Genomic DNA, 25,521 nt, shown 5'->3' with positions numbered 1-25,521 from the left:
CAGCCAACAAGTGCTCAGCATATGTGGGAACTCCTTCAAGACATTTGGAAAAGCATTCCAGTTGAAGCTGGTTGAGAGAATGCCAAGAGTGTGCAAAGCTGTCATCAAGGCAAAGGGTGGCTACTTTGAATAATCTAAAATCTCAAATATATTTTGATTTGTTTAACAAATCTTCCTGTGAACACCGGTGACATTATGGTAATGATAAGACTTCTGTATAAATATTTCCTCAATATTACATAAAGAGCCACTGCATATAGCATCGTTAGACCCAGTCAGAGCATGGCATCAGTCATTTACAAATTTAAAATCAAGCTTTATTGGTCACAAACACATGTTTAGCAGATGATATTGCGGGTGTTGCGAAATGCTTGTGTTCCTATCTCCAACAGTGCAATAATATCTAACAATTCACAACATTTCACAACAATACACACAAACCTAAAAGTAAAAGAATGGAATTAAGGAATATATAAATATTCGGAGGAGCAACGTCGACTTTGACTAAAATACAGTAGAATTGAATACATGAAGCAAAAATATGTAAACACTATTAAATTGACCTGTGTTCCATTATTAAAGTGGCCAGTGATTCCATGTCTATGTATATGGGGCAGCAGCCTCTAAGGTGCAGGGTTACGTAACCGGGTAGAAGCCGCCTAGTGATGGCTATTTAACAATCTGATGAAATTGAGATGGAAGATGAAATTGAGATGGATGGGTTTTTTTTTTTCAGTCTCTCTGTCCCAGAACCTGTACTGACCTCGCCTTCTGGATAACAGCGGGGTGAACAGGCAGTGGCTCGGGTGGTTGATGTCCTTGATGATCTTTTTTTGGCCTTCCTGTGACATGGGGTCCTGTAGGTGTACAAGGCTCTACATACTTGTACAATATGTTAATTTCTCAGACTCATACTGAACTAACAGTGAATGTGTTCAGACATGATAGATATTTCCCAAATGGCTTCCTACTTCATATGTAGTTCACTACTTTTGACCAGAGCCCTGTGCACTACTATTGCCCCGAGGGCCCTGGTTGAAAGTAGTGCACTACATATTATTAGGAAATAGAATACCATTTTGAGACACACACAATGTCAACGATTCAAAGTAAGAAGGATGTACAGGATACCTTTCCAAGCTGGCTTCATCCCAGATCTGTGCTCTTGTCAAGTCCATAGCTGTCATTGTCATGTCATGAAACAGACAGACAGACAGACAGACGGCCGGACACTAAGGCTACTTCCAAGAAGAGCATTATGCAAATGAGGCAAAACCAGTTGAGCTAGATAAAGTAATACTGTAGTATAGATGCAGTAATACTGTAGTATAGATACTGTTATGCTGTAGTATAGACACAGTTATAGTGTAGTATAGACACAGTAATACTGTAGTATAGATGCAGTTATACTGTAGTATAGATACACTAATGCTGTTGTATAGATACTGTAATACTGTGATATAGATACAGTAATACTGTAGAATAGATACAGTAATACTGTAGTATAGATGCAGTTATACTGTAGTATAGATACAGTAATACTGTAGAATAGATATGTACAGTTGAAGTTTGAAGTTTACATACACTTAGGTTGGAGTCATTAAAACTAGTTTTTCAACCACTCCACACATTTCTTGTTAACAAACTATAGTTTTGGCCAGTCGGTTCGGACATCTACTTTGAACATGACACAAGTAATTTTTCCAACAATTGTTTACAGACAGATTATTTCACTTATAATTCACTGTATCAGAATTCCAGTTGGTCAGAAGTTTACATACACTAAGTTGACTGTGCCTTTAAACAGCTTGGAAAAATCCAGATAATGATGTCATGGCTTTAGAAGCTTCTGATAGGTTAATTGACCTAATTTGAGTCAACTGGAGGTGTACCTGTGGATGTAGTTCAAGGTCTACCTTCAAACTCAGTGCCTCATTGCTTGACATATTGGGAAAATCAAAAGAAATCAGCCAAGACCTCAGAAAAAAAATGTAGACCTCCACAACTCTGGTTCATCCTTGGGAGCAATTTCCAAACGCCTGAAGGTACCACGTTCATGTGTACAAACAATAGTACGCAAGTATAAACACCATGGGACCAGGCAGCCGTCATACCGCTCAGGAAGGTGTTCTGTCTCCTAGAGATGAACGTACTTTGGTGCGAAAAGTGCAAATCTATCCCAGAACAACAGCAAAGGACCTTGTGGAGATGCTGGAAGAAACAGGTACAAAAGTATCTATATCAACAGTAAAACAAATCCTATGTCGACATAACCTGAATGGCCGCTCAACAAGGAAGAAGCCACTGCTCCAAAACCGCCATAAAAAAGTCAGACTAGGGTTTGCAACAACACATGGGGACAAAGATCGTACTTTTTGGAGAAATGTCCTCTGGTCTGATGAAACAAAAATAGACCTGTTTGGCCATAATGACCATTGTTATGTTTGGAGGAAAAAGTGGGATGCTTGCAAGCCGAAGAACACCATGGCAGCATCATGTTGTGGGGGTGCTTTGCTGCAGGAGGGACTGGTGCACTTCACAAAATAGATGGCATCACGAGGGAGGAAAATTATGTGGATATATTGAAGCAACATCAGTCAGGAAGTTAAAGCTTGGTCGCAAATGGGTCTTCCAAATGGACAATGACCCCAAGCATACCTCCAAAGTTGTGGCAAACGGCTTAAGGACAACAAAGTCAAGGTATTGGAGTGGCCATCACAAAGCCCTGACCTCAATCCTATAGAAAACATGTGGGCAGAACTGAAAAAATGTGTGCGAGCAAGGAGGCCTACAAACCTGACTCAGTTTCACCAGCTCTGTCAGGAGGAATGGGCCAAAATTCACCCAAATTATTGTGGGAAGCTGGTGGAAGGCTACCCGAAACATTTGACCCAAGTTAAACAATTTAAAGGCAATGCTACCAAATACTAATTGAGTGTATGTAAACTTCTGACCCACTGGGAATGTGATGAAAGAAATAAAAGCTGAAATAAATCATTCTCTCTCTAATATTATTCTGACATTTCACATTCTTAAAATAAAGTGGTGATCCTAACTGACCTAAGACAGGGAATGTTTAACAGGATTAAATGTCAGGAATGGTGAAAAACTGTGTTTAAATGTATTTGGCTACGGTGTATGTAAACTTCCCACTTCAACTGTATATCTCTGTATAGGTTTTTCTGTTCTGGGCCTTTTGAGTCCTCAGCCAGTCAGTCAATTAGTCCAAACACATTAATACACTGATTAAAGCTGTGGATGGAAAATGTAAACTGATTAAGGCTGTGGATGGGAGAAGTGGCCCAGTTAACTGGCATGTAGACCACAGCCCACAACCACAGCCCACAACCACAGCCCACAACCACAGCCACAACCACAACCCACAGCCACAACTATAACCACAGCCACAACAACAACAACCACAACCCACAAAGATACAGGCCCTAAAAGTGAGGACTAGAGATAGAATCGTCTTCAAATGCTCCTTCAGTTGGAATGAAGGAATCTCTCTCTCTCTCTCTCACTCTCTCTCTCTCTCTTCTCTCTGTCTCTCTCTGTTTCTGTCTCTGTCTCTGTCTCTCTCTCTCTCTCTGTCTCTCTCTCTCTCTCTCTCTCTCTCTCTCTCTCTCTCTCTCTCTCTCTCTCTCTCTCTCTCTTTCTCTCTACAGAGCCTTCGGGAAAGTATTCAGACTCCTTGACATCTCCACATTTTCTTATGTTACAGCCTTATTCTAAAATGTATTTATTTTTAATATCAACAATCTACACACAATACCCCATAATGACGAAGCAAAAACAGGTTTATAGATTTTTTTAAATAAATGTATTCAAAATGTAAAATAAGATTTTAGACCGTTTGCCTATGAGACTCGAAATAATCCTGTTTCCTGTTTCATTGATCACCCTTGAGATGTTTCTACAACTTGATTGGAGTCCACCTGTGGTAAATTCAATCGAGGTGTAGAAGGGAGATGAGAGGTGTAGAGGGGAGAGGAGAGGTGTCGAGGGGAGAGGAAAGGTGTAGAGGGGAGAGGGGAGTCAACGGAAGAGGAGAGGTGAGAGGTGTAAAGGGGAGAGGAGAGGTGTAGAGAGAAGAGAAGAGAGGAGGGGAGAGAAGTAGAGGGGAGAGGAGAGTAGAGGTGTAGAGGGAAGAGGAAGGGTGTAGGGGGGGGAGAGGTGTAGAGGGGAGAAGAGAGATTTAGAGGGGAGAGGAGAGATGTAGAGTGGAGAGGAGAGGTGTAGAGGGGAGAGGAGAGGTGTAGAGGGGAGAGGAGAGGTGTAGAGGGGAGAGGAGAATTTAGAGGGGAGAGGAGAGATGTAAGAGGGGAGAGGAGAGGTGTAGAGCGGAAAGGAGAGGTGTAGAGAGGAGAGGCGTAGAGGGGAGAGGAGAGATTTAGAGGGGAGAGGAGAGATTTAGAGGGGAGAGGAGAGATGTAGAGATGTAGAGGGGAGAGGAGAGGTGTAGAGGGGAGAGGAGAGGTGTAGAGAGGAGAGGAGACCTCCACTCGTTCCTCCACTGTGCTTCTTGTGCCTTAAGACCCTGAATCAAGAAGTGAGCGTTCATTCACAGCTGCCACCGTAGCTACATTTAATTCAAATTTACATCACTACATTCATGTAAAGCCAGTACAGCTTGATAAACAGCAGGAACATTAACCTTGCAACATCTGGAACTCTTTTAAGCCACATGTTTATTCAGTGTTATAACGTTTGATAATCTGACACTGATTATACCTCACCATCAGTGCTCAATTTTGCACTTTTTTTGAATGAGGATCCCACCAACTGTCAGTTCCTCTCTAATTTCACAACGCTTAAAAGGTCAACTGTCAGTTAAAGCTTAGCGCCTTCAGTTCAGTTCGCTACTAAGATGTCTCAGTCTCATTATCAAATAGACTTACATTATTGCACGTTTTTGATTACACTTTTTTTTACCGTATAAACCCTAATATTAATTCTCAGTGTTTTTACCGTATAAACCCTAATACTCATTTTCAATGTTTTTTTTTTTTTTTCTTTACCCCCCTCTGCCTCAAACTCAAATACACCTCCAGACGAATGTTAAAATTAGATTTCACAGTCTGTAAGATGGATCCTTAAGCTGCAAGTCGCCTAACACGTCTCCAGAATCCTTCCATTCAGTAGGGTACCATGTCACACTCCTTTCAAAGTAGTATACACAAACATCCAGTCACATCCAGGTGCAGGTGCAAGGTACAAAACGTAAACTGCTGGAATGTTTCTCACGCTCCTCCTCCATTGGTTGCCTCACATTCGGGAAACGACTACTATCAGGATGCCACTGACTCCTGTCAAACAACCTCTAGTCATCTCCAAAAAAACATAGGAACTCAAAGGTTTCTGAAACACGTCAATGTAGAAACTCCCGTTCTTCCGGGGATAGTTAGATATTGTTGTGTTCCATCGGCGGTTTCTGTGGCAGCTGGTGGTTAACCATCTGCTCTAGTGGAAGCTGCTGCCCTTCTTGTGTTGGCGAAGGAGCTGGCGGTGAGTCCCCGATCGGATTAGGATTCCCGTTCCCATTCTGGTTCTCGTTCTCCTTCCTGTCCTTCTCACTAGGCTGGTTCAAGATGGCGGGTACGTCCTTACAACAGAAGTACTGCTTCCAGATCTTCAGGAAAGCGTCACGAAACTTCTTGATGCGGAAGGCGTAGACGATGGGGTTGACGGCTGAGTTGCCGTGCGTGAGCAATATGGCGATGTAGATCAGGAACAGGGGTTTGTCGCAGGTCGGACAGAACAATGTGATGCAGTTGATGATGTGGAGGGGAAGCCAGCTGACGGCGAACAGGAAGAGGACCAGGGCCAGCGACTTGGCCAGTTTGAGTTCCTTGTCGTAGTACTTGTTGGGGTCGGTGTGGCTGATGGTGCAAGCCTGTAAGAAGAAATATTATCTTGATTTAGTATTCTTGTTATTATAAATTAATAATCATTACGATAGGTATTTTACCCAGATACTCAGGGAAATAATTCCCCCTGTTATAGATGGTAATGTAGGTGCCAGTCTGTTATAGATGGTAATCTAGGTGCCAGTCTGTTCCTACTGCTGTAGATGGTAATGTAGGTGCCAGTCTGTTATAGATGGTAATGTAGGTGCCAGTCTGTTATAGATGGTAGTGTAGTTGCCAGTCTGTTATAGATGGTAATGTAGGTGCCAGTCTGTTATAGATGGTAATGTAGGTGCCAGTCTGTTATAGATGGTAATGTAGGTGCCAGTCTGTTATAGATGGTAATGTAGGTGCCAGTCTGTTATAGATGGTAATGTAGGTGCGAGTCTGTTATAGATGGTAGTGTAGGTGCCAGTCTGTTCCTACTGCTGTAGATGGTAGTGTAGGTGCCAGTCTGTTCCTACTGCTGTAGATGGTAGTGTAGGTGCCAGTCTGTTCCTACTGCTGTAGATGGTAGTGTAGGTGCCAGTCTGTTCCTACTGCTGTAGATGGTAGTTTAGGTGCCAGTCTGTTCCTACTGCTGTAGATGGTAGTTTAGGTGCTAGCTGATTCTGCTCTTGCCTACTCCTTATGGAATTGTCGTGTTTGGCGAGATAGTACAAAAAGATGTGGGGCCAGGCTACATAGATGGAAGAAGGAGGGCTGGTCACCTCACCTTCTTGTTGAGCTGCTTGTGGATCATGTAGAAGATCTCTGTGTAAATGACCAGCATGAGGAGTAAAGGAGGCAGCACCTGTAGGGGAAACATAATCCGGTCCTGGTTAGCTCCAGTACCACGTTTTACCCCATGCACTAGTTGAGCTACACAACTACTTAACAACAAATTATATATGCTTTCTGTGAAGTTCAACAAACAACATCAGACGCCCTGACTTCCATTCTTATGCACATAAGATATACTACATAAAGAGAGATGTTATAATACCCAGCTGATATACTACATAAAGAGAGATGTTATAATACCCAGCTGATATACTACATAAAGAGAGATGTTATAATACCCAGCTGATATACTACATAAAGAGAGATGTTATAATACCCAGCTGATATACTACATACAGAGAGATGTTATACTACCCAGCTGATATACTACATAAAGAGAGATGTTATAATACCCAGCTGATATACTACATAAAGAGAGATGTTATAATACCCAGCTGATATACTACATAAAGAGAGATGTTATAATACCCAGCTGATATACTACATAAAGAGAGATGTTATAATACCCAGCTGATATACTACATAAAGAGAGATGTTATAATACCCAGCTGATACACTACATAAAGAGAGATGTTATAATACCCAGCTGATATACTACATAAAGAGAGATGTTATAATACCCAGCTGATATACTACATAAAGAGAGATGTTATAATACCCAGCTGATATACTACATAAAGAGAGATGTTATAATACCCAGCTGATATACTACATACAGAGAGATGTTATACTACCCAGCTGATATACTACATAAAGAGAGATGTTATAATACCCAGCTGATATACTACATAAAGAGAGATGTTATAATACCCAGCTGATATACTACATAAAGAGAGATGTTATAATACCCAGCTGATATACTACATAAAGAGAGATGTTATAATACCCAGCTGATATACTACATAAAGAGAGATGTTATAATACCCAGCTGATATACTACATAAAGAGAGATGTTATAATACCCTGCTGATATACTACATAAAGAGAGATGTTATAATACCCAGCTGATATACTACATAAAGAGAGATGTTATAATACCCAGCTGATACACTACATAAAGAGAGATGTTATAATACCCAGCTGATATACTACATGAAGAGAGATGTTATAATACCCAGCTGATATACTACATAAAGAGAGATGTTATAATACCCAGCTGATATACTACATAAAGAGAGATGTTATAATACCCAGCTGATATACTACATAAAGAGAGATGTTATAATACCCAGCTGATATACTACATAAAGAGAGATGTTATAATACCCAGCTGATATACTACATAAAGAGAGATGTTATAATACCCAGCTGATACACTACATAAAGAGAGATGTTATAATACCCAGCTGATATACTACATATAGAGAGATGTTATAATACCCAGCTGATACACTACATAAAGAGAGATGTTATAATACCCAGCTGATATACTACATAAAGAGAGATGTTATAATACCCAGCTGATATACTACATAAAGAGAGATGTTATAATACCCAGCTGATATACTACATAAAGAGAGATGTTATGATACCCAGCTGATACACTACATAAAGAGAGATGTTATAATACCCAGCTGATATACTACATAAAGAGAGATGTTATAATACCCAGCTGATATACTACGCATAAAGAGAGATGTTATAATACCCAGCTGATATACTACATAAAGAGAGATGTTATAATACCCAGCTGATATACTACATAAAGAGAGATGTTATAATACCCAGCTGATATACTACATGAAGAGAGATGTTATAATACCCAGCTGATATACTACATGAAGAGAGATGTTATAATACCCAGCTGATATACTACATGAAGAGAGATGTTATAATACCCAGCCGAAGAAGTTGAAGTAGACCATGTAGTCCATGCTGATTACGTTCTCAAACTGACAGGTGATGATGAGATCCTCGTTCAGGGAACCGTTCTGCTGCAGCCTGCAGGGATGGAGGGGGGGGGGACGGGACGTAATGCACTTCTAATTGTGTATATTATAGATACACAGTATCAATATCAGAATTATAAGAGTTGAATTATTAGACAATTCTTATTACTAATACATTTGGGAGTCTGAAATGCTAAAACTAATTTAAAATACATAGCTACCTACCTCCAGAGGTTGTTCCAGCCCAGCATGGGGGTCAAGCCCACGATGAAGGCCACAGTCCAACACACCACCACCGCCACGGCCGCTCGTTGCTTTGTCACCACACGCTTGTAGCTGTAGAGACAGAGAGAAACCAGGCGGTTAGGGAGTTAGTCTCCTCTACCGTAACACAAGGAGTTAGTCACCTATACCATAACACAAGGAGTTAGTCACCTATACCATAACACAAGGAGTTAGTCACCTATACCGTAACACAAGGAGTTAGTCTCCTCTACCGTAATACAAGGAGTTAGTCTCCTCTACCGTAACACAAGGAGTTAGTCACCAATACCGTAACACAAGGAGTTAGTCACCTATACCATAACACAAGGAGTTAGTCTCCTATACTGTAACACAAGGAGTTAGTCACCTATACCGTAACACAAGGAGTTAGTCTCCTATACTGTAACACAAGGAGTTAGTCACCTATACCATAACACAAGGAGTTAGTCTCCTATACTGTAACACAAGGAGTTAGTCTCCTCTACCGTAACACAAGGAGTTAGTCACCAATACCATAACACAAGGAGTTAGTCACCTATACCATAATACAGGGAGTTAGTCTCCTATACTGTAACACAAGGAGTTAGTCTCCTATACCATAACACAAGGAGTTAGTCACCTATACCACAACACAAGGAGTTAGTCACCTATACCGTAACACAAGGAGTTAGTCTCCTCTACCGTAACACAAGGAGTTAGTCTCCTCTACCGTAACACAAGGAGTTAGTCACCAATACCGTAACACAAGGAGTTAGTCACCTATACCATAATACAGGGAGTTAGTATCCTATACTGTAACACAAGGAGTTAGTCTCCTATACCATAACACAAGGAGTTAGTCACCTATACTGTAACACAAGGAGTTAGTCACCTCTACCGTAACACAAGGAGTTAGTCTCCTATACTGTAACACAAGGAGTTAGTCACCTATACCACAACACAAGGAGTTAGTCTCCTATACTGTAAGACAAGGAGTTAGTCACCTCTACTGTAACACAAGGAGTTAGTCACCTCTACCGTGACACAAGGAGTTAGTCTCCTCTACAGTAGCACAAGGAGTTAGTCACCTATACCACAACACAAGGAGTTAGTCTCCTATACTGTAAGACAAGGAGTTAGTCACCTCTACTGTAACACAAGGAGTTAGTCACCTCTACCGTGACACAAGGAGTTAGTCTCCTCTACAGTAGCACAAGGAGTTAGTCACCTGCACCGTAACACAAGGAGTTAGTCTCCTATACCGTAACACAAGGAGTTAGTCACCTATACCGTAACACAAGGAGTTAGTCACCTATTCCATAACACAAGGAGTTAGTCACCTCTACCATAACACAAGGAGTTAGTCACCTCTACCGTAACACAAGGAGTTAGTCACCTCTACCGTAACACAAGGAGTTAGTCACCTCTACCGTAACACAAGGAGTTATTCTTCTATACCGTAAATCAAGGAGTTAGTCACCTATACCGTAACACAAGGAGTTAGTCTCCTATACCGTAACACAAGGAGTTAGTCACCTCTACCATAACACAAGGAGTTAGTCACCTCTACCGTAACACAAGGAGTTAGTCTCCTCTACCGTAACACAAAGAGTTAGTTCTCCTATACCGTAACACAAGGAGTTAGTTCTCCTATACCGTAACACAAAGAGTTAGTTCTCCTATACCGTAACACAAAGAGTTAGTTCTCCTATACCGTAACACAAAGAGTTAGATCTCCTATACCGTAACACAAAGAGTTAGTTCTCCTATACCGTAACACAAAGAGTTAGTTCTCCTATACCGTAACACAAGGAGTTAGTTCTCCACCTATAGCTGCAAGACAAAGTAAGAATCACACAAATGTTTCTGTAAATCTCACTTGGTCTTTTAAAAGCGTTAACAATTACTGAAACGTTGACAACAAGGGCTGTAACTCCCTGCACCACAAACAAGAGAATCATGGTAGCGGACATGTTAAACCTGTATTTAATACAGCTTTTCAACATAAAGAAAAGAGACATCCTCATTCTATGCCTTCTATTTCACCCCCCTCTTCTCCCTCCCTCCCTCCCTCCCTCCCTCCCTCCCTCCCTCCCTCCCTCCCTCCCTCCCTCCCTCCCTCCCTCCCTCCCTCCCTCCCTCCCTCCCTCCCTCCCTCACTCCCTCCCTCCCTCCCTCCCTCCCTCCTCCCTCCCTCCCTCCCTCCCTCCCTCCCTCCCTCCCTCCCTCCCTCCCTCCCTCCCTCCCTCCCTCCCTCCCTCCCTCCCTCCCTCCCTCCCTCCCTCTTCTCCCTTCTTCCCTCCCTCCCTCCCTCCCTCCCTCCCTCCCTCCCTCCCTCCCTCCCTCCCTCCCTCCCTCTCCTCCTTCCCTCCCTCCCTCCCTCCCTCCCCCCCTCTCCTCCCTCCCTCCCTCCCTCCCTCCCTCCCTCCCTCCCTCCCTCCCTCCCTCCCTCCCTCCCTCCCTCTCCCTCCCCTCTTCCCTCCCTCCACCCCTCCCACCCTCCCTCCCTCCCTCCCTCCCTCCCTCCCTCCCTCCCTCCCTCCCTCCCTCCCTCCCTCCCTCCCTCCCTCCCCTCTTCCTTCCCTCCCTCCCTCCCTCCCTCCCTCCCTCCCTCCCTCCCCTCTTCTCTCCCTCCCTCCCTCCCTCCAAGCACTGCGTTCCAGGATAATTTTTTTATTTTCATTTGAAGCAATGACGATGATTCATGGTTTCTAAAAATTGACTACCTCTCAATATCCTCATGCAGTACAGTACTAATGTAACCTCCAAACTGTGCGCTGAACAGAGACAGACTGCAGTGATTCTTCATTCAGTAGGCAACACAATAGCTTAAGATACCTTTATTGGTCGATTGCACACAAGGTTCGCTTTTAACACAACCCCTCTGAAAGACACACATACGTACATACACACACATGCTGCATGTATACACACATATAACACACACACACACACACACACACACACACACACACACACACACACACACACACACACACACACACACACACACTGTACATACATACCAGGGGTTGGTACGAGTTCAGGGAACAGAACTGAAAACTGTAAAATAATGGCATTTTTCAAGGAACATAATCACAACCGGGAACGAAAGTGAACAATACCGTTCTGGAACAGAACTGTTTAATAACGTTGTTTTATGTTCCAGGCAAAAAATATTCTGTTCCACAAACAAATGCAACAAAGCGCCTATTCAAAGCCCTCCCTCTGTCAATCAGAATCTTCTTCCAGAGTTTGCCTGACAGCTGAACATCTTTGCCAGTAAGTACAGTTGAAGTTGGAAGTTTACAACACCTTAGCATACACCTTAGCCAACTCAGTTTTTCAAAATTCCTGTCATTTAATCCTAATACAAATTCCCTATTTTAGGTCAGTTAGGATCACAACTTTATTTTAAGAATGTGAAATGTCAGAATAACATTAGAGAGAGAATGATTTATTTCAGCTTTTATTTCTTTCATCACATTCCCAGTGGGTCAGAAGTTTACATACACTCAATTAGTATTTGGTAGCATTGCCTTTAAATTGTTTAACTTGGGGCAAATGTTTCGGGTAGCCTTCCACAAGCTTCCCACAATAAGTTGGGTGAATTTTGGCCCATTCCTCCTGACAGAGCTGGTTTAACTGAGTCAGGTTTGTAGGCTTCTTTGCTCGCACATGCCTTTTCAGTTCTGCCCACAAATGTTCTATGGGATTGAGGTCAGGGCTTTGTGATGGCCACTCCAATACCTTCAATGCTAGTTAGGGATACTATAGTTATCACATTTCACATTTGATTTATTAACTACAAAAAGGTAAGACGTGTTTTTAATTCTGGTACTGCTCTGCACAAGCAAGCTTGTTAGCTAGCTAGCTTCTCTGGTCCAACGTTATGCCAACTCTGAAGTTTAAAGACATTCTAAGTTCCTCCATAGAAGCCGCTCCTCCGTAGGTATAATTCAGTGGGTCTAATTCAGATAATACACGCCATCACAAAATACCAAGCGCTTAAAGCCAAGCCTCCTCCTCCACCCTCTCTCGCTCTCTCTCCCCAACCTGCAAAATACCAAGCGCTTAAAGCCAAGCCTCCTCCTCCACCCTCTCTCGCTCTCTCTCCCCAACCTGCAAAATACCAAGCGCTTAAAGCCAAGCCTCCTCCTCCACCCTCTCTCGCTCTCTCTCCCCAACCTGCAAAATGCCAAGCGCTTAAAGCCAAGCCTCCTCCTCCACCCTCTCTCGCTCTCTCTCCCCACCTGCAAAATATCAAGCGCTTAAAGCCAAGCCTCCTCCTCCACCCTCTCTCGCTCTCTCTCCCCACCTGCAAAGTTCCAGTTGCATCTAGCACCATCTTTCCGTCATGCATGTGAACAACTCACTGAGCTATAGATTGCCCACTCCATAGCAAACTGCTCTATCCGCACTGCATGAAATGGTGAAATGATTTATTCACGTTGAGCTAAATAGAATGTAAAAAACAATTTCATAGGTTTAAAAAGAAACAGAAAGGAAATATATGATATATAAAATATAAACCGGTACTTTTCTTTGTTTCGTACCGGTTCAGGACTTTATTTTGCAGGTCGGAACAGAAAAAATAATAATAATGGTTCAGAACTAAGCAATTCAAAAATAATTTTGGTTTCAACCCCCTCGCATCCTCCCTGGAGAGTTGCAAGGTGCTGCCCCACAGCTACCGGGGGGGGGGCTGTTGTTGTGGGGAGTTAAGTGCATTGCTCAAGGGCACAACAGCAGGCAATAGCATCTAGGATTTTTTGATACCAGAAACCCTCCAGTTGCTAGCTCACTTCCCGACAGGATTTTTCTGTTGGCTTTTTCCCAGTTTGCTGGCTTGCATGTCTGACTGCTAAGAAAAAGTAGGCTCATTGGTATCACATTGACTTCTGTCAGTCTCATTAAGACTGCAGATCTGGCCGTGTAGCTTCACACACACACACACACACACACACACACACACACACACACACACACACACACACACACACACACACACACACACACACACACACACACACACACACACGCTGTGAATGCTGAGGTGGTGTGTGAGTGAGAGAGTGAGGGAGAAAGAGGGAGATAGAGACAGAGAGAGAGAGACTGCATGCAGAATTCTGCAAAAATATCCTCTGTGTACAACGTAGAACACCAAATAATGCATGCAGAGCAGAATTAGGCCGATGCCCGCTAATTATCAAAATCCAGAAAAGAGCTGTTAAATTCTACAACCACCTAAAAGGAAGCGATTCCCAAACATTCCATAACAAAGCCATCACCTACAGAGAGATGAACCTGGAGAAGAGTCCCCTAAGCAAGCTGGTCCTGGGGCTCTGTGGGGTGTGTTTGTGTTTGTGAACAGAGCCCCAGGACAGCAACACAATTAGACCCAACCAAATAGTGAGAAAACAAAAAGATAATTACTTGACACATTGGAAAGAATTTACAAAAAACAGAGCAAACTAGAATGCTATTTGGCCCTAAACAGAGAGTACACCGTGGCAGAATACCTGACCACTGTGACTGACCCAAACTTAAGGAAAGCTTTGACTATGTACAGACTCAGTGAGCATAGCCTTGCTATTGAGAAAGGCCGCCGTAGGCAGACATGGCTCTCAAGAGAAGACGGGCTATGTGCTCACTGCCCACAAAATGAGGTGGAAACTGAGCTGCACTTCCTAACCTCCTGCCCAACGTATGACCATATTAGAGAGACATATTTCTCTCAGATTACACAGATCCACAAAGAATTCGAAAACAAACCCAATTTTGATAAACTCCCATATCTACTGGGGGAAATTCCACAGTGTGCCATCACAGCAGCAATATGTGACCTGTTGCCACAAGAAAAGGGCAACCAGTGAAGAACAAACACCATTGTAAATACAACCCATATTTATGCTTATTTATTTTCCCTTGTGTACTTTAACCATTTGTACATTGTTACAACACTGTATATATATATAATATGACATTTGTAATGTCTTTATTGTTTTGAAACTTCTGTATGTGTGATGTTTACTGTTCATTTTTATTGTTTATTTCACTTTATATATTATCTACCTCACTTGCTTTGGCAATGTTACCACATGTTTCCCATGTCAATAAAGCCCCTTGAATTGAATTGAATTGAATTGAGAGACAGAGAGAGAGGAGACAGAGAAAGAGTGAAAAAGACAGAGAGAGATAGAGAGAGGGAGAGAGAGGAAGAGAGAGAGAGAGTGACAGAGAGAGAGAGAGAAAGAAAGAGAGGGAGAGAGACAGAGAGAGAGAGAAAGAGACAGAGAGAGAGGAGACAGAGAAAGAGAGAAAGAGACAGAGAGAGATAGAGAGAGGAAGAGAGAAAGAGACAGAGAGAGAAGAGACAGAGAAAGAGACAGAGAGAGAGAGAAAGAAAGAGACAGAGAGAGAGAGAGAGATTAAGAGACAGAGAGAGAGAGACAGAGAGAGAGGAGACAGAGAAAGAGACAGAGAGAGAGAAAAAGAGACAGAGAGAGAGAGATTGTGTGTCAGTGTATTGGGGTGAGCTAATGGCCTGGGCAATGATAAAAATGAAGATAGTCAGACAGGGACTCACATTACCATGTCTATGGCTGCAGGCTATGTTGATTGGCTGCACTGTTAGCCTTGTTGTACCTCTTCTATTGTTTTCTTCTAAAAGACTAATGTGTAACGTATATGCAATGTACAGAGTATGGTGGACAAATCAGTTCAGATATAAATGTCTGAAAATAATGTATACTGCTCTAGCTTTAAACAGAATGCAGATCTGTTTGGCTTCAACCTGTTGGCCTGCAAACTTAAAGGTCCACAATGATGTCGCCATTGCCCTCGATTCTAAGCAAAGTTGTGTTGCTTTTATTGACTTGGCCAAAGCTTTTGATACGGTAGACCATTCCATTCTTGTAGGCAGGCTAAGAAGTATTGGTGTCTCTGAGAGGTCTTTGGCCTGGTTTGCTAACTACCTCTCTCATATTTGATATGAAAAAAGTGTAGTGATAAGAACTTGCGACTGAACACTAGTGAGTATTGTTCCTAAGAAACCCTACAAATGGATACAACTGATAGCAGCTCAAACAGCAACCAGGGAGTGTCTAGTGTGTGATTAAGACACACACACACACACACACACACACGGTCTAGTGTAGATAACACACATGGTTCCCATAACAACCTGATGGTTTAATAACAATACAGATTGTTTCTTATCAAAATTATCCACACTGGGTATTGTTTCCTCTTGCATAACTATGTCCATGTGGGTACATTATAATGTAGATAGTGAGAGGTGGTTGGAGTGGCATTTCAACTACTCTCTTTTGAGCTCTATAGGCCTGGGTAGATTTTACAGGTGTGGTTGAGATTGATGCATTATTTAAGTGACAATGCCAGAGAAGCCGGTGTTTGGAGGATATATTGGCATGCGTGTTGTTAGGCCTGAGACGAAGTCAAACAACGGGTTACCAACATATCGTCTTCGAGGGCGTTATCATCTTTTATACAACGGGTTACCAACATATCGTCTTCGAGGGCGTTATCATCTTTTATACAACGGTTATCAACACATTCAAATAACGATTGACATATTTTCATTAAACATGTTTTGTTGATGAATTTATTCATATTATTTCATCCTTCCACAAGATATAGTCCCGACACAAATCTAGGGTTGTTACCCAAGCCAGCTGGTCGTTCGTTCTATTGGTTCGCTTGCCAGAGACCCGACCCAGTCGTTAAGGCTTTTCTGTCCTAAATCTATGGACGTGATCCAGTCGTTGGTTCTCAATGTTCCGTTACCATGATGTCTGGCAATGTTCTTATCCCTTGCTTGCTAGCTAGCCAACTTTGCTAACACAGTCACGTCAAACAGTGCAGCCAGAATAACAAAGTAGCTGCATTTGTGTTTGTTAAATCTGTTTTATAGTGATTTTGGGGGGGGGGGGGGGGGGGGGTACAACCATAACTTGGAGCTAATGAGGCACAGGTTCTCCTGGCATAGAAAATGTGCTCTCTCGTCAGGACACTGTTGTTCAGAGGAGCTAGCCAACAACACAGCTAACACAATCACTTCAAACTGAATCTGGAATGACAGCAAACTGGCTGAGAAAAGCTGCCAGACTGTCTGTCTCGTCCATTACTATCAGACAGCTGGAGATCGAATTTCAATATTGAAACAGTATTGCCAATGTAGGCAAGACAGACAGCAAGGTCAATACAAAATCTCTGTTGTTCAAAACCAAATGCTAGTCTAACAAAAAAAATTGGAGAAAATGTCTGGATGCTTTTTACAGTGGAGATCAAGTTTCTAAATTGCCTGGCTGGGCTGATGAGACAGTAGATTGCACAGTCTGATGGAACAGAGTAAATTGGCATTTCAATGTAACATCCTTTGCCGGTCATTTGTGGAATAGATACCGGCTGGAATGTGGTTTTAACCAATCAGCATTCAAGATTAGACCCACCTGTTGTCGGATTGGGTAATACTGTCTTACATGTAGGACAACGATGATGACGATCATATGATGTAATCCAGGGTTTTTTCTGCATCAAAAGGGTCATAGGTGGTGGACGCTACGGAATTTTAGAAAACATTTTTGGGAACCCCATCTTGGCGGTGTAGACACATTTTATTTTTTATTTTTTGCTAATTTCTTGCAATTCTACAAATGTATCCATGAAGCTGAGAGAATGTTTTGCTGTTTAATTCAATCCTATCCCTATTTAGGGGACTTTGAGCGGTTCTGGACTGGTTCCGACTGACATTTTGGTGTACCAAGTGCTTTGTCAACATCGCAGGGTCCAGTGCCTTATAATGCGTTCACATAGGATTTATGGTATTTTGCCTTATATACCTCCCTGTATGCCAGCAGGCCGGAGATGAGTGGTAGTCGTGGTGTGTAGATGTGGGTGGGCGTCTATTTAAATAGTCCATTAAGGAGATACACCATTCAAAATAAATCATTCTTAATTCATTTAGACAGGTCCTGAGAAACATTATAAGACTAATAAAAATGTATTTTGTAAACAACAGAACAGCATGTTTTGAGTTTAATTAGGCCTATGTTATGGGTCTGTGCAGCCTGGCTGTGCCATCCAAATTAAAGCAATAGTTGGTTATTTTGTTCATTAAACAGACAAGACACAACTACCCGATCGCAGTCAACATACATAAATATTATAGTAAGAATATAATGGACTATTACAAAATAAAATACAACAAATATTTTTCCACACGGAACTTGCGTCACAGGAACGTGTGTGGAACCGCTGAAAAGGGATGTTTTCAAACAGAGGCCATGATTTTTTAAATCCACCTTCAATCTCTTTCCTACCCTCTTTGTTAGGGAGCAGTCTTATTTTCATCTTTGTTAGGGAGCAGTCTTATCTTCATCTTTGTTAGGGAGCAGTCTTATCTTCATCTTTGTTAGGGAGCAGTCTTATCTTCATCTTTGTTAGGGAGCAGTCTTATCTTCATCTTTGTTAGGGAGCAGTCTTATCTTCATCTTTGTTAGGGAGCAGTCTTATTTTCATCTTTGTTAGGGAGCAGTCTTATTTTCATCTTTGTTAGGGAGCAGTCTTATCTTCATCTTTGTTAGGGAGCATTCTTATCTTCATCTTTGTTAGGGAGCAGTCTTATCTTCATCTTTGTTAGGGAGCAGTCTTATCTTCATCTTTGTTAGGGAGCAGTCTTATCTTCATCTTTGTTAGGGAGCAGGCGTAGGGTCTTATCTTTATAGTGATACCCAAAGAAAATAATACCAATCGATATTTTCAAAAGCATGTGAGTCTCATGTTCATATCTCACAACCGCTGCACGTTTTCAACTTGGCACCGTCACGTTGAAAAGCTTACGGACAACGTCAAATGTGATATAGCGAAGCAACTGAGTGAGTTGGGTGAGCAATTACACAGGTACTTTCCCGAAACGGATGACACAAACAACTGGATTCATTATCCCTTTCATGCCCTGCCTCCAGTCCACTTACTGATATCTGAACAAGATAGCCTCATCGAAATTGCAACAAGCGGTTCTGTGAAAATTGAATTTAATCAGAAGCCACTGCCAGATTTCTGGATAGGGCTGCGCTCAGTGTCCTGCCTTGGCAAATCGCACTGTTAAAACACTGATGCCCTTTGCAACCACGTACCTATGTGAGATTGGATTCTCGGCCCTCACTAGCATGAAAACTAAATACAGGCACAGACTGTGTGTGGAAAACGATTTAAGACTGAGACTCTCTTCCATACAACCCGACATTGTTAGAGGACTACGGTGTCCCCAAAAACATCTTAGGCTGCATGTCCATGGATTGTAACAGCAGAAAAATCCCCGTAAAATCCAGAATTCAATTGTAATCCAATATTGGTGTCCTCATACAGAATAACGACTGTATAATCAAGGAATCATTAATTGATTTATAATTGGAAAAAGTTCAATTATAGCACTGCCTGATTTGAAGTGTTCTTTTCTGTAGAAGTAGGAAAAGTGTTGTGAAGGACGTGATGACATGAGCAGACTGAGAACTTGAGAAGGTTTAATAATAGACAAGGAAATCAAAGAGTCAATAATGACATTCGGCTATACCCCTGCCAGGAAAAGACAAGTGCATGACAAATTCCCAACAACCTCTCTATCTCTCTCTCTCTCTTTTGACAAATGAACCATTCACAATCTCTCTATCTCTCTCTCTCTCTTTTGACAAATGAACCATTCACAATCTCTCTCCCAAGTCAAAGTGACTTCGTTAAAAAAGGATTAAAAGCAAGTCGATCACTATCTAAGAATATTCTCCAACAAATGGAGAATGGAAAAACGCCCTTCTGCTACTCGGCTTCTCTTCTCCCACATTCTCTCCTCCTCAGTCTCCCTCTGCTTCTTCTCAGCAGCACAGCCCCAAGCCTTTTGTTTCACCCTGGACATGGCAGCTCTAGTTTGGCAGCACTAGAACATGCAACACAGCACCAGAGGCTGTTCCATTCAATATGCATTACTAAAAATGTAATCTCTGTCACTGTCACAGACGCACTCAATTCCACTGAAAGAATAAACCAATATATCCTCATCTTTCAAAAAAAGAAAGGGTGATGGCATCTCCCCCAAAAACTGAAACAACAAATGAATTGTTAAATGTGTAGGTGCTCTTTGAATATTGAAGTAGGCTGACGTGTTTTGACCTCAATGGTATCCTCTGTTGTGTTCTCCTCTAATATCTCTGAATAAGTTCCCTAGAAAATGGTCAAGTACTGTAAGCTGAACAGCAAAAAGCAGCACATTGTCAGCAGAGAAGAAAGAGTAAGACAGACAGAGATGTGATTTTCTCCACTCCTCACATTGTCAGCAGAGAAGAAAGAGTAAGACAGACAGAGATGTGATTTTCTCCACTCCTCCTCACATTGGCAGCACAGAAGAACAGAGATGTGATTTTCTCCACTCCTCCTCACATTGTCAGCGGAGAAGAACAGAGATGTGATTTTCTCCACTCCTCCTCACATTGTCAGCACAGAAGAACAGAGATGTGATTTTCTCCACTCCTCCTCACATTGGCAGCACAGAAGAACAGAGATGTGATTTTCTCTACTCCTCCTCACATTGTCAGCACAGAAGAACAGAGATGTGATTTTCTCTACTCCTCCTCACATTGTCAGCACAGAAGAACAGAGATGGGATTTTCTCTACTCCTCCTCACATTGTCAGCGGAGAAGAACAGAGATGTGATTTTCTCCACTCCTCCTCACATTGTCAGCGGAGAAGAACAGAGATGTGATTTTCTCCACTCCTCCTCACATTGGCAGCAGAGAAGAACAGAGATGTGATTTTCTCCACTCCTCCTCACATTGGCAGCACAGAAGAACAGAGATGTGATTTTCTCTACTCCTCCTCACATTGTTAGCGGAGAAGAACAGAGATGTGATTTTCTCTACTCCTCCTCACATTGGCAGCGGAGAAGAACAGAGATGTGATTTTCTCTACTCCTCACATTGTCAGCAGAGAAGAACAGAGATGTGATTTTCTCTACTCCTCCTCACATTGGCAGCAGAGAAGAACAGAGATGTGATTTTCTCCACTCCTCCTCACATTGTCAGCACAGAAGAACAGAGATGTGATTTTCTCCACACTGTTAGTCTCTCATCCTTCCTTCACTGCATTCCTGAGGACATAACAGCTAATTAGAGCTGCTTTTATCGCTCTGCTATGGTAAGGTGCGTGTGTGTGTGTGTGTGTGTGTGTGTGTGTGTGTGTGTGTGTGTGTGTGTGTGTGTGTGTGTGTGTGTGTGTGTGTATGTGTGTGCTGTCATGTTAATACCAGAATGTCAGACACCTTCCCTCTCCATGGGGCCTGGCAGTGAGGATGTGGGCATCCTAGTGACATAGATCCAAAAGGTGTTATGATGACCACCATGACAACCACCTGGTAATCAGATCTTCCTCATCATCATTACACCTTCTTCATCAACTCCACCTCCTCTCCACACCTTCTTCTTCTCCTCCTCCTCCTCATCATAATTACACCCTCTTCATCACCTCCTCCTCCTCTCCACACCTTCTTCTTCTCCTCCTCCTCCTCATCATCATAATTACACCCTCTTCATCACCTCCTCCTCTCCACACCTTCTTCTTCTCCTCCTCCTCATCATCATAATTACACTCTCCTCATCACCTCCTCCTCCTCTCCACACCTTCTTCTTCTCCACCTCCTCCTCATCATAATTACACCCTCTTCATCACCTCCTCCTCCCACACCACACCTTCTTGTTCTCCTCCTCATCATCATCATCATTACACCCTCTTCATCACCTCCTCCTCCCACACCACACCTTCTTGTTCTCCTCATCATCATCATCATCATTACACCCTCTTCATCACCTCCTCCTCCCACACCACACCTTCTTGTTCTCCTCCTCCTCATCATCATCATTACACCCTCTTCACCACCTCCTCCTCCTCTCCACACCATCTTCTTCTCCTCCTCCTCATCATCATAATTACACCCTCTTCATCACCTCCTCCTCCTCTCCACACCTTCTTTTCTCCACCTCCTCCTCATCATAATTACACCCTCTTCATCACCTCCTCCTCCTACACCACACCTTCTTGTTCTCCTCCTCCTCCTCCTCATCATCATCATTACACCCTCTTCATCACCTCCTCCTCCCACACTACACCTTCTTGTTCTCCTCCTCCTCCTCCTCCTCCTCCTCCTCCTCCTCCTCCTCCTCCTCATCATCCTTACACCCTCTTCATCACCTCCTCCTCCCACACCACACCTTCTTGTTCTCCTCCTCCTCATCATCATCATTACACCCTCTTCATCACCTCCTCCTCCCACACTACACCTTCTTGTTCTCCTCCTCCTCCTCATCATCATTACACCCTCTTCATCACCTCCTCCTCCCACACCACACCTTCTTGTTCTCCTCATCATCATCATCATCATTACACCCTCTTCATCACCTCCTCCCAGCCACACCACACCTTCTTGTTCTCCTCCTCATCATCATCATCATTACACCCTCTTCATCACCTCCTCCTCCTCTCCACACCTTCTTCTTCTCCTCCTCATCATCATAATTACACCCTCTTCATCACCTCCTCCTCCTCTCCACACCTTATTTTCTCCACCTCCTCCTCATCATCATTACACCCTCTTCATCACCTCCTCCTCCTCTCCACACCTTCTTGTTCTCCTCCTCATCAGCATCATCATTACACCCTCTTCATCACCTCCTCCCAGCCACACCACCTTCTTCTCCTCCTCCTCCTCATCATCATTACACCCTCTTCATCACCTCCTCCTCCCAGCCACACCACACCTTCTTCTCCTCCTCCTCCTCATCATCATTACACCCTCTTCATCACCTCCTCCTCCCAGCCACACCACCTTCTTGTTCTCCTCCTCCTCCTCATCAGCATCATCATTACACCCTCTTCATCACCTCCTCCTCCCAGCCACACCACCTTCTCCTCCTCATCATCATCATTACACCCTCTTCATCACCTCCTCCCAGCCACACCACACCTTCTTGTTCTCCTCCTCCTCATCATCATTACACCCTCTTCATCACCTCCTCCCAGCCACACCACCTTCTTGTTCTCCTCCTCCTCATCATCATCATTACACCCTCTTCATCACCTCCTCCCAGCCACACCCCACCTTCTTGTTCTCCTCCTCCTCATCATCATTACACCCTCTTCATCACCTCCTCCCAGCCACACCACCTTCCCCCCATCCCCAGTAGTGCATTTTATCCACCTGTTCAATTAGAGTATAACTGGTCAGTGTAGGTATAAGACATGATGAGTTGTTTTTGTTTACCTGGTTGGAATCTTGACCCTGAGATAGCGGTCAATCGCAATGGCCAGGAGGGCCAGGATGGAACTTTGCGTCAGTACCAGCACCGTGCACGCGACCATTAGGCAGCTGTAGAAGTGAGTTTGAAGTCCGATGCTGATAGTTATCGCCAAGGGGATGACGAGGGCTCCCACTGCGATATCCGCCAGGGCCAGAGAAACGATGAAACAGAATGTTGTGTCTCTCAACGATTTGTTAATTTTCACCGCCCAGACCACCATCACATTACCCAGGACAGAGAAGACGGCAATCACCACCTCCATGCCGATGTAGAGCGCCTGGGCTGGGGCGAGTGCTTCAGGCATCATTTAAACACTATTATAGGTCCACATAAGAGAGAACTAGGTATTATTTCAATTAAAGCAGGCTTGGGAAGCGTACAAAGCAATCATTTGATTAGAGTTACACACCTATTAGTCCAAGTGCGTTATGCGTTCTACAGTGGCAACATCACTTGGGTTATTCTATTTCCATCATAATGATGTTCTGATACACATCCAGGTTGTGGAACAATTTAGCATCATATTGGACCCCCAAAAAGCAGATATAGGAATGAATAGTTAGACCTATTATTTGAATATAGTAGTAGTAGGCTAGAAGTCCCGAGGTTATCGTGGTACGCTGCAGTTCCTGTCCTCGTTCAATACCCTGTTCCACCACTTCGTTGGATCCACCTGCGCTCGGGGAAGGGACCTTGCTTGCCCGGTATTGTTTATTATTTACCCTTGGTAATCACTTTAACATCTTATTTTATCTACGGTTTCTCGGTTATCAGTTGAAAAGCAGGTCGTAGTTAAAAATATAAAAAATACATCTTCCATGTATAGTAATTTAGTGAACGAAACAGAACGGTCTCCCTGCTGTGGTATGCGGCGGCTTAAATCAAATGCAACCGGGCGCCCGTGCTCGTGCTCCGTGCTATTTCCCGTTCCCGTTGCTTTGAGAGTCAAAGCAGCAATGCGGTGACCTAATATAGCTCTCAGCGCTTGGCTCTAGCTCTGATATGTTTTGGTCACACGCGCTCTGATTTTCCTTGTCCGTTATATTTATCACATCTCAAAGTGTTTACTTTTTGAAGCCCATTTCCCCATAATTCCAACTCTGTGAATTGCCATTGCAGGTGCATTGTTTCTTCCAAATGAGATAGAAAATAGGGAGATAACTGTTGTGGTGCTGCCAGGACCGTCCCGGAGACGTCTCTCTCTTTGTGCCTATAAGGCGAATTGTGATGAAACTTTCTCTTTGATTGATCTAGTAGGGTTATTCCTAGGATAGCCTAGACCACTTATTTGGAATGTATTTATTCTCCCTTCTACGCCCTAACTGCTCCGGTGTCAATTCGATTGTGTAAAACGTTTCTCAAACAACCAACAGGGTGTCTCACAGCCACCTTATGATAGGGAGTGAGACGTTATGATAGGGAGTGAGACGTTATGATAGGGAGTGAGACGTTATGATAGGGAGTGAGACGTTATGATAGGGAGTGAGACGTTATGATAGGGAGTGAGACGTTATGATAGGGAGGGAGACGTTATGATAGGGAGGGAGAATGTTATGATAGGGAGTGAGACGTTATGATAGGAAGTGAGACGTTATGATAGGGAGTGAGACGTTATGATAAGGAGTGAGACGTTATGATAGGGAGTGAGACATTATGATAGGGAGTGAGACGTTATGATAGGGAGTGAGACGTTATGATAGGGAGTGAGACGTTATGATAGGGAGTGAGACGTTATGATAGGGAGTGAGACGTTATGATAGGGAGTGAGACATTATGATAGGGAGTGAGACGTTATGATAGGGAGTGAGACGTTATGATAGGGAGTGAGACGTTATGATAGGGAGTGAGACGTTATGATAGGGAGTGAGACGTTATTATAGGGAGTGAGACGTTATGATAGGGAGTGAGACATTATGATAGGGAGGGAGACGTTATGATAGGGAGTGAGTGGGTCGAATCACATCACTCTGATGGGATTGGTCGGTAGGAAACAATAAATAAAACACAAGGAAAAGTGGAAGAGGATTTTGTATGGTAGCCTAGACTACTGTAATGCATGGATTACACTGTTACAAGTCTGTAAAACAGTGTTAAGACTAGCAGTAGGCCTACCATTGTTTTCGTGACTACAGTCATCCAATGGACCAATCATAATGTAATTTCCAGAATAGACTACTTAACTATAAGCATATTGATTTTCAAGGTCATGAATGATCATTACAAATGAAGTTAAATGGATTATGTTCATGTTAGCACATTGGAAACAATCATTTATTTTGTATAATTGATCAAAATTAAATTCCACCTGCTCATTATTATTCCCCCAGGCCTTG

The 25,521-nt window shown here is 43.0% G+C and overlaps 1 protein-coding gene across 1 annotated transcript; it reads right to left on the bottom strand.

Annotated features, from left to right (window-relative positions):
* Nucleotides 1-5,000: 5,000 nt before the first annotated feature.
* Nucleotides 5,001-24,148, bottom strand: LOC139417400 (adenosine A1 receptor b). The gene is made up of 5 exons (XM_071166674.1): nt 23,152-24,148; nt 8,807-8,917; nt 8,531-8,633; nt 6,625-6,702; nt 5,001-5,896 (listed from the first exon to the last, which is right to left on the bottom strand). Exons 1-5 carry the CDS (start codon nt 23,493-23,495, stop codon nt 5,405-5,407), a joined length of 1,128 nt encoding a protein of 375 aa, XP_071022775.1. The 5' UTR covers nt 23,496-24,148; the 3' UTR covers nt 5,001-5,404.
* Nucleotides 24,149-25,521: the final 1,373 nt, after the last annotated feature.

The sequence above is a fragment of the Oncorhynchus clarkii genome, chromosome 9 (genome assembly GCF_045791955.1).
Source record: "Oncorhynchus clarkii lewisi isolate Uvic-CL-2024 chromosome 9, UVic_Ocla_1.0, whole genome shotgun sequence".
In the NCBI taxonomy this organism is placed as follows: Eukaryota; Metazoa; Chordata; class Actinopteri; order Salmoniformes; family Salmonidae; genus Oncorhynchus; species Oncorhynchus clarkii.
This window is presented reverse-complemented; position numbering and strand designations above follow the sequence as displayed.

What these genes read in the sequence shown, in the direction of transcription:
- LOC139417400 (XM_071166674.1), bottom strand. Translation starts at nt 23,495, where the DNA reads ATGATGCCTGAAGCACTCGCCCCAGCCCAGGCGCTCTACATCGGCATG. An exon ending in ACTTCAACTTCTTCGGCTGG is followed by an intron (nt 6,703 to 8,530) that starts GTATTATAACAT and finishes TTTCCCCTACAG; the next exon opens with GTGCTGCCTCCTTTACTCCT. An exon ending in ACAAGCAGCTCAACAAGAAG is followed by an intron (nt 5,897 to 6,624) that starts GTGAGGTGACCA and finishes TTCTTCTTACAG; the next exon opens with GCTTGCACCATCAGCCACAC.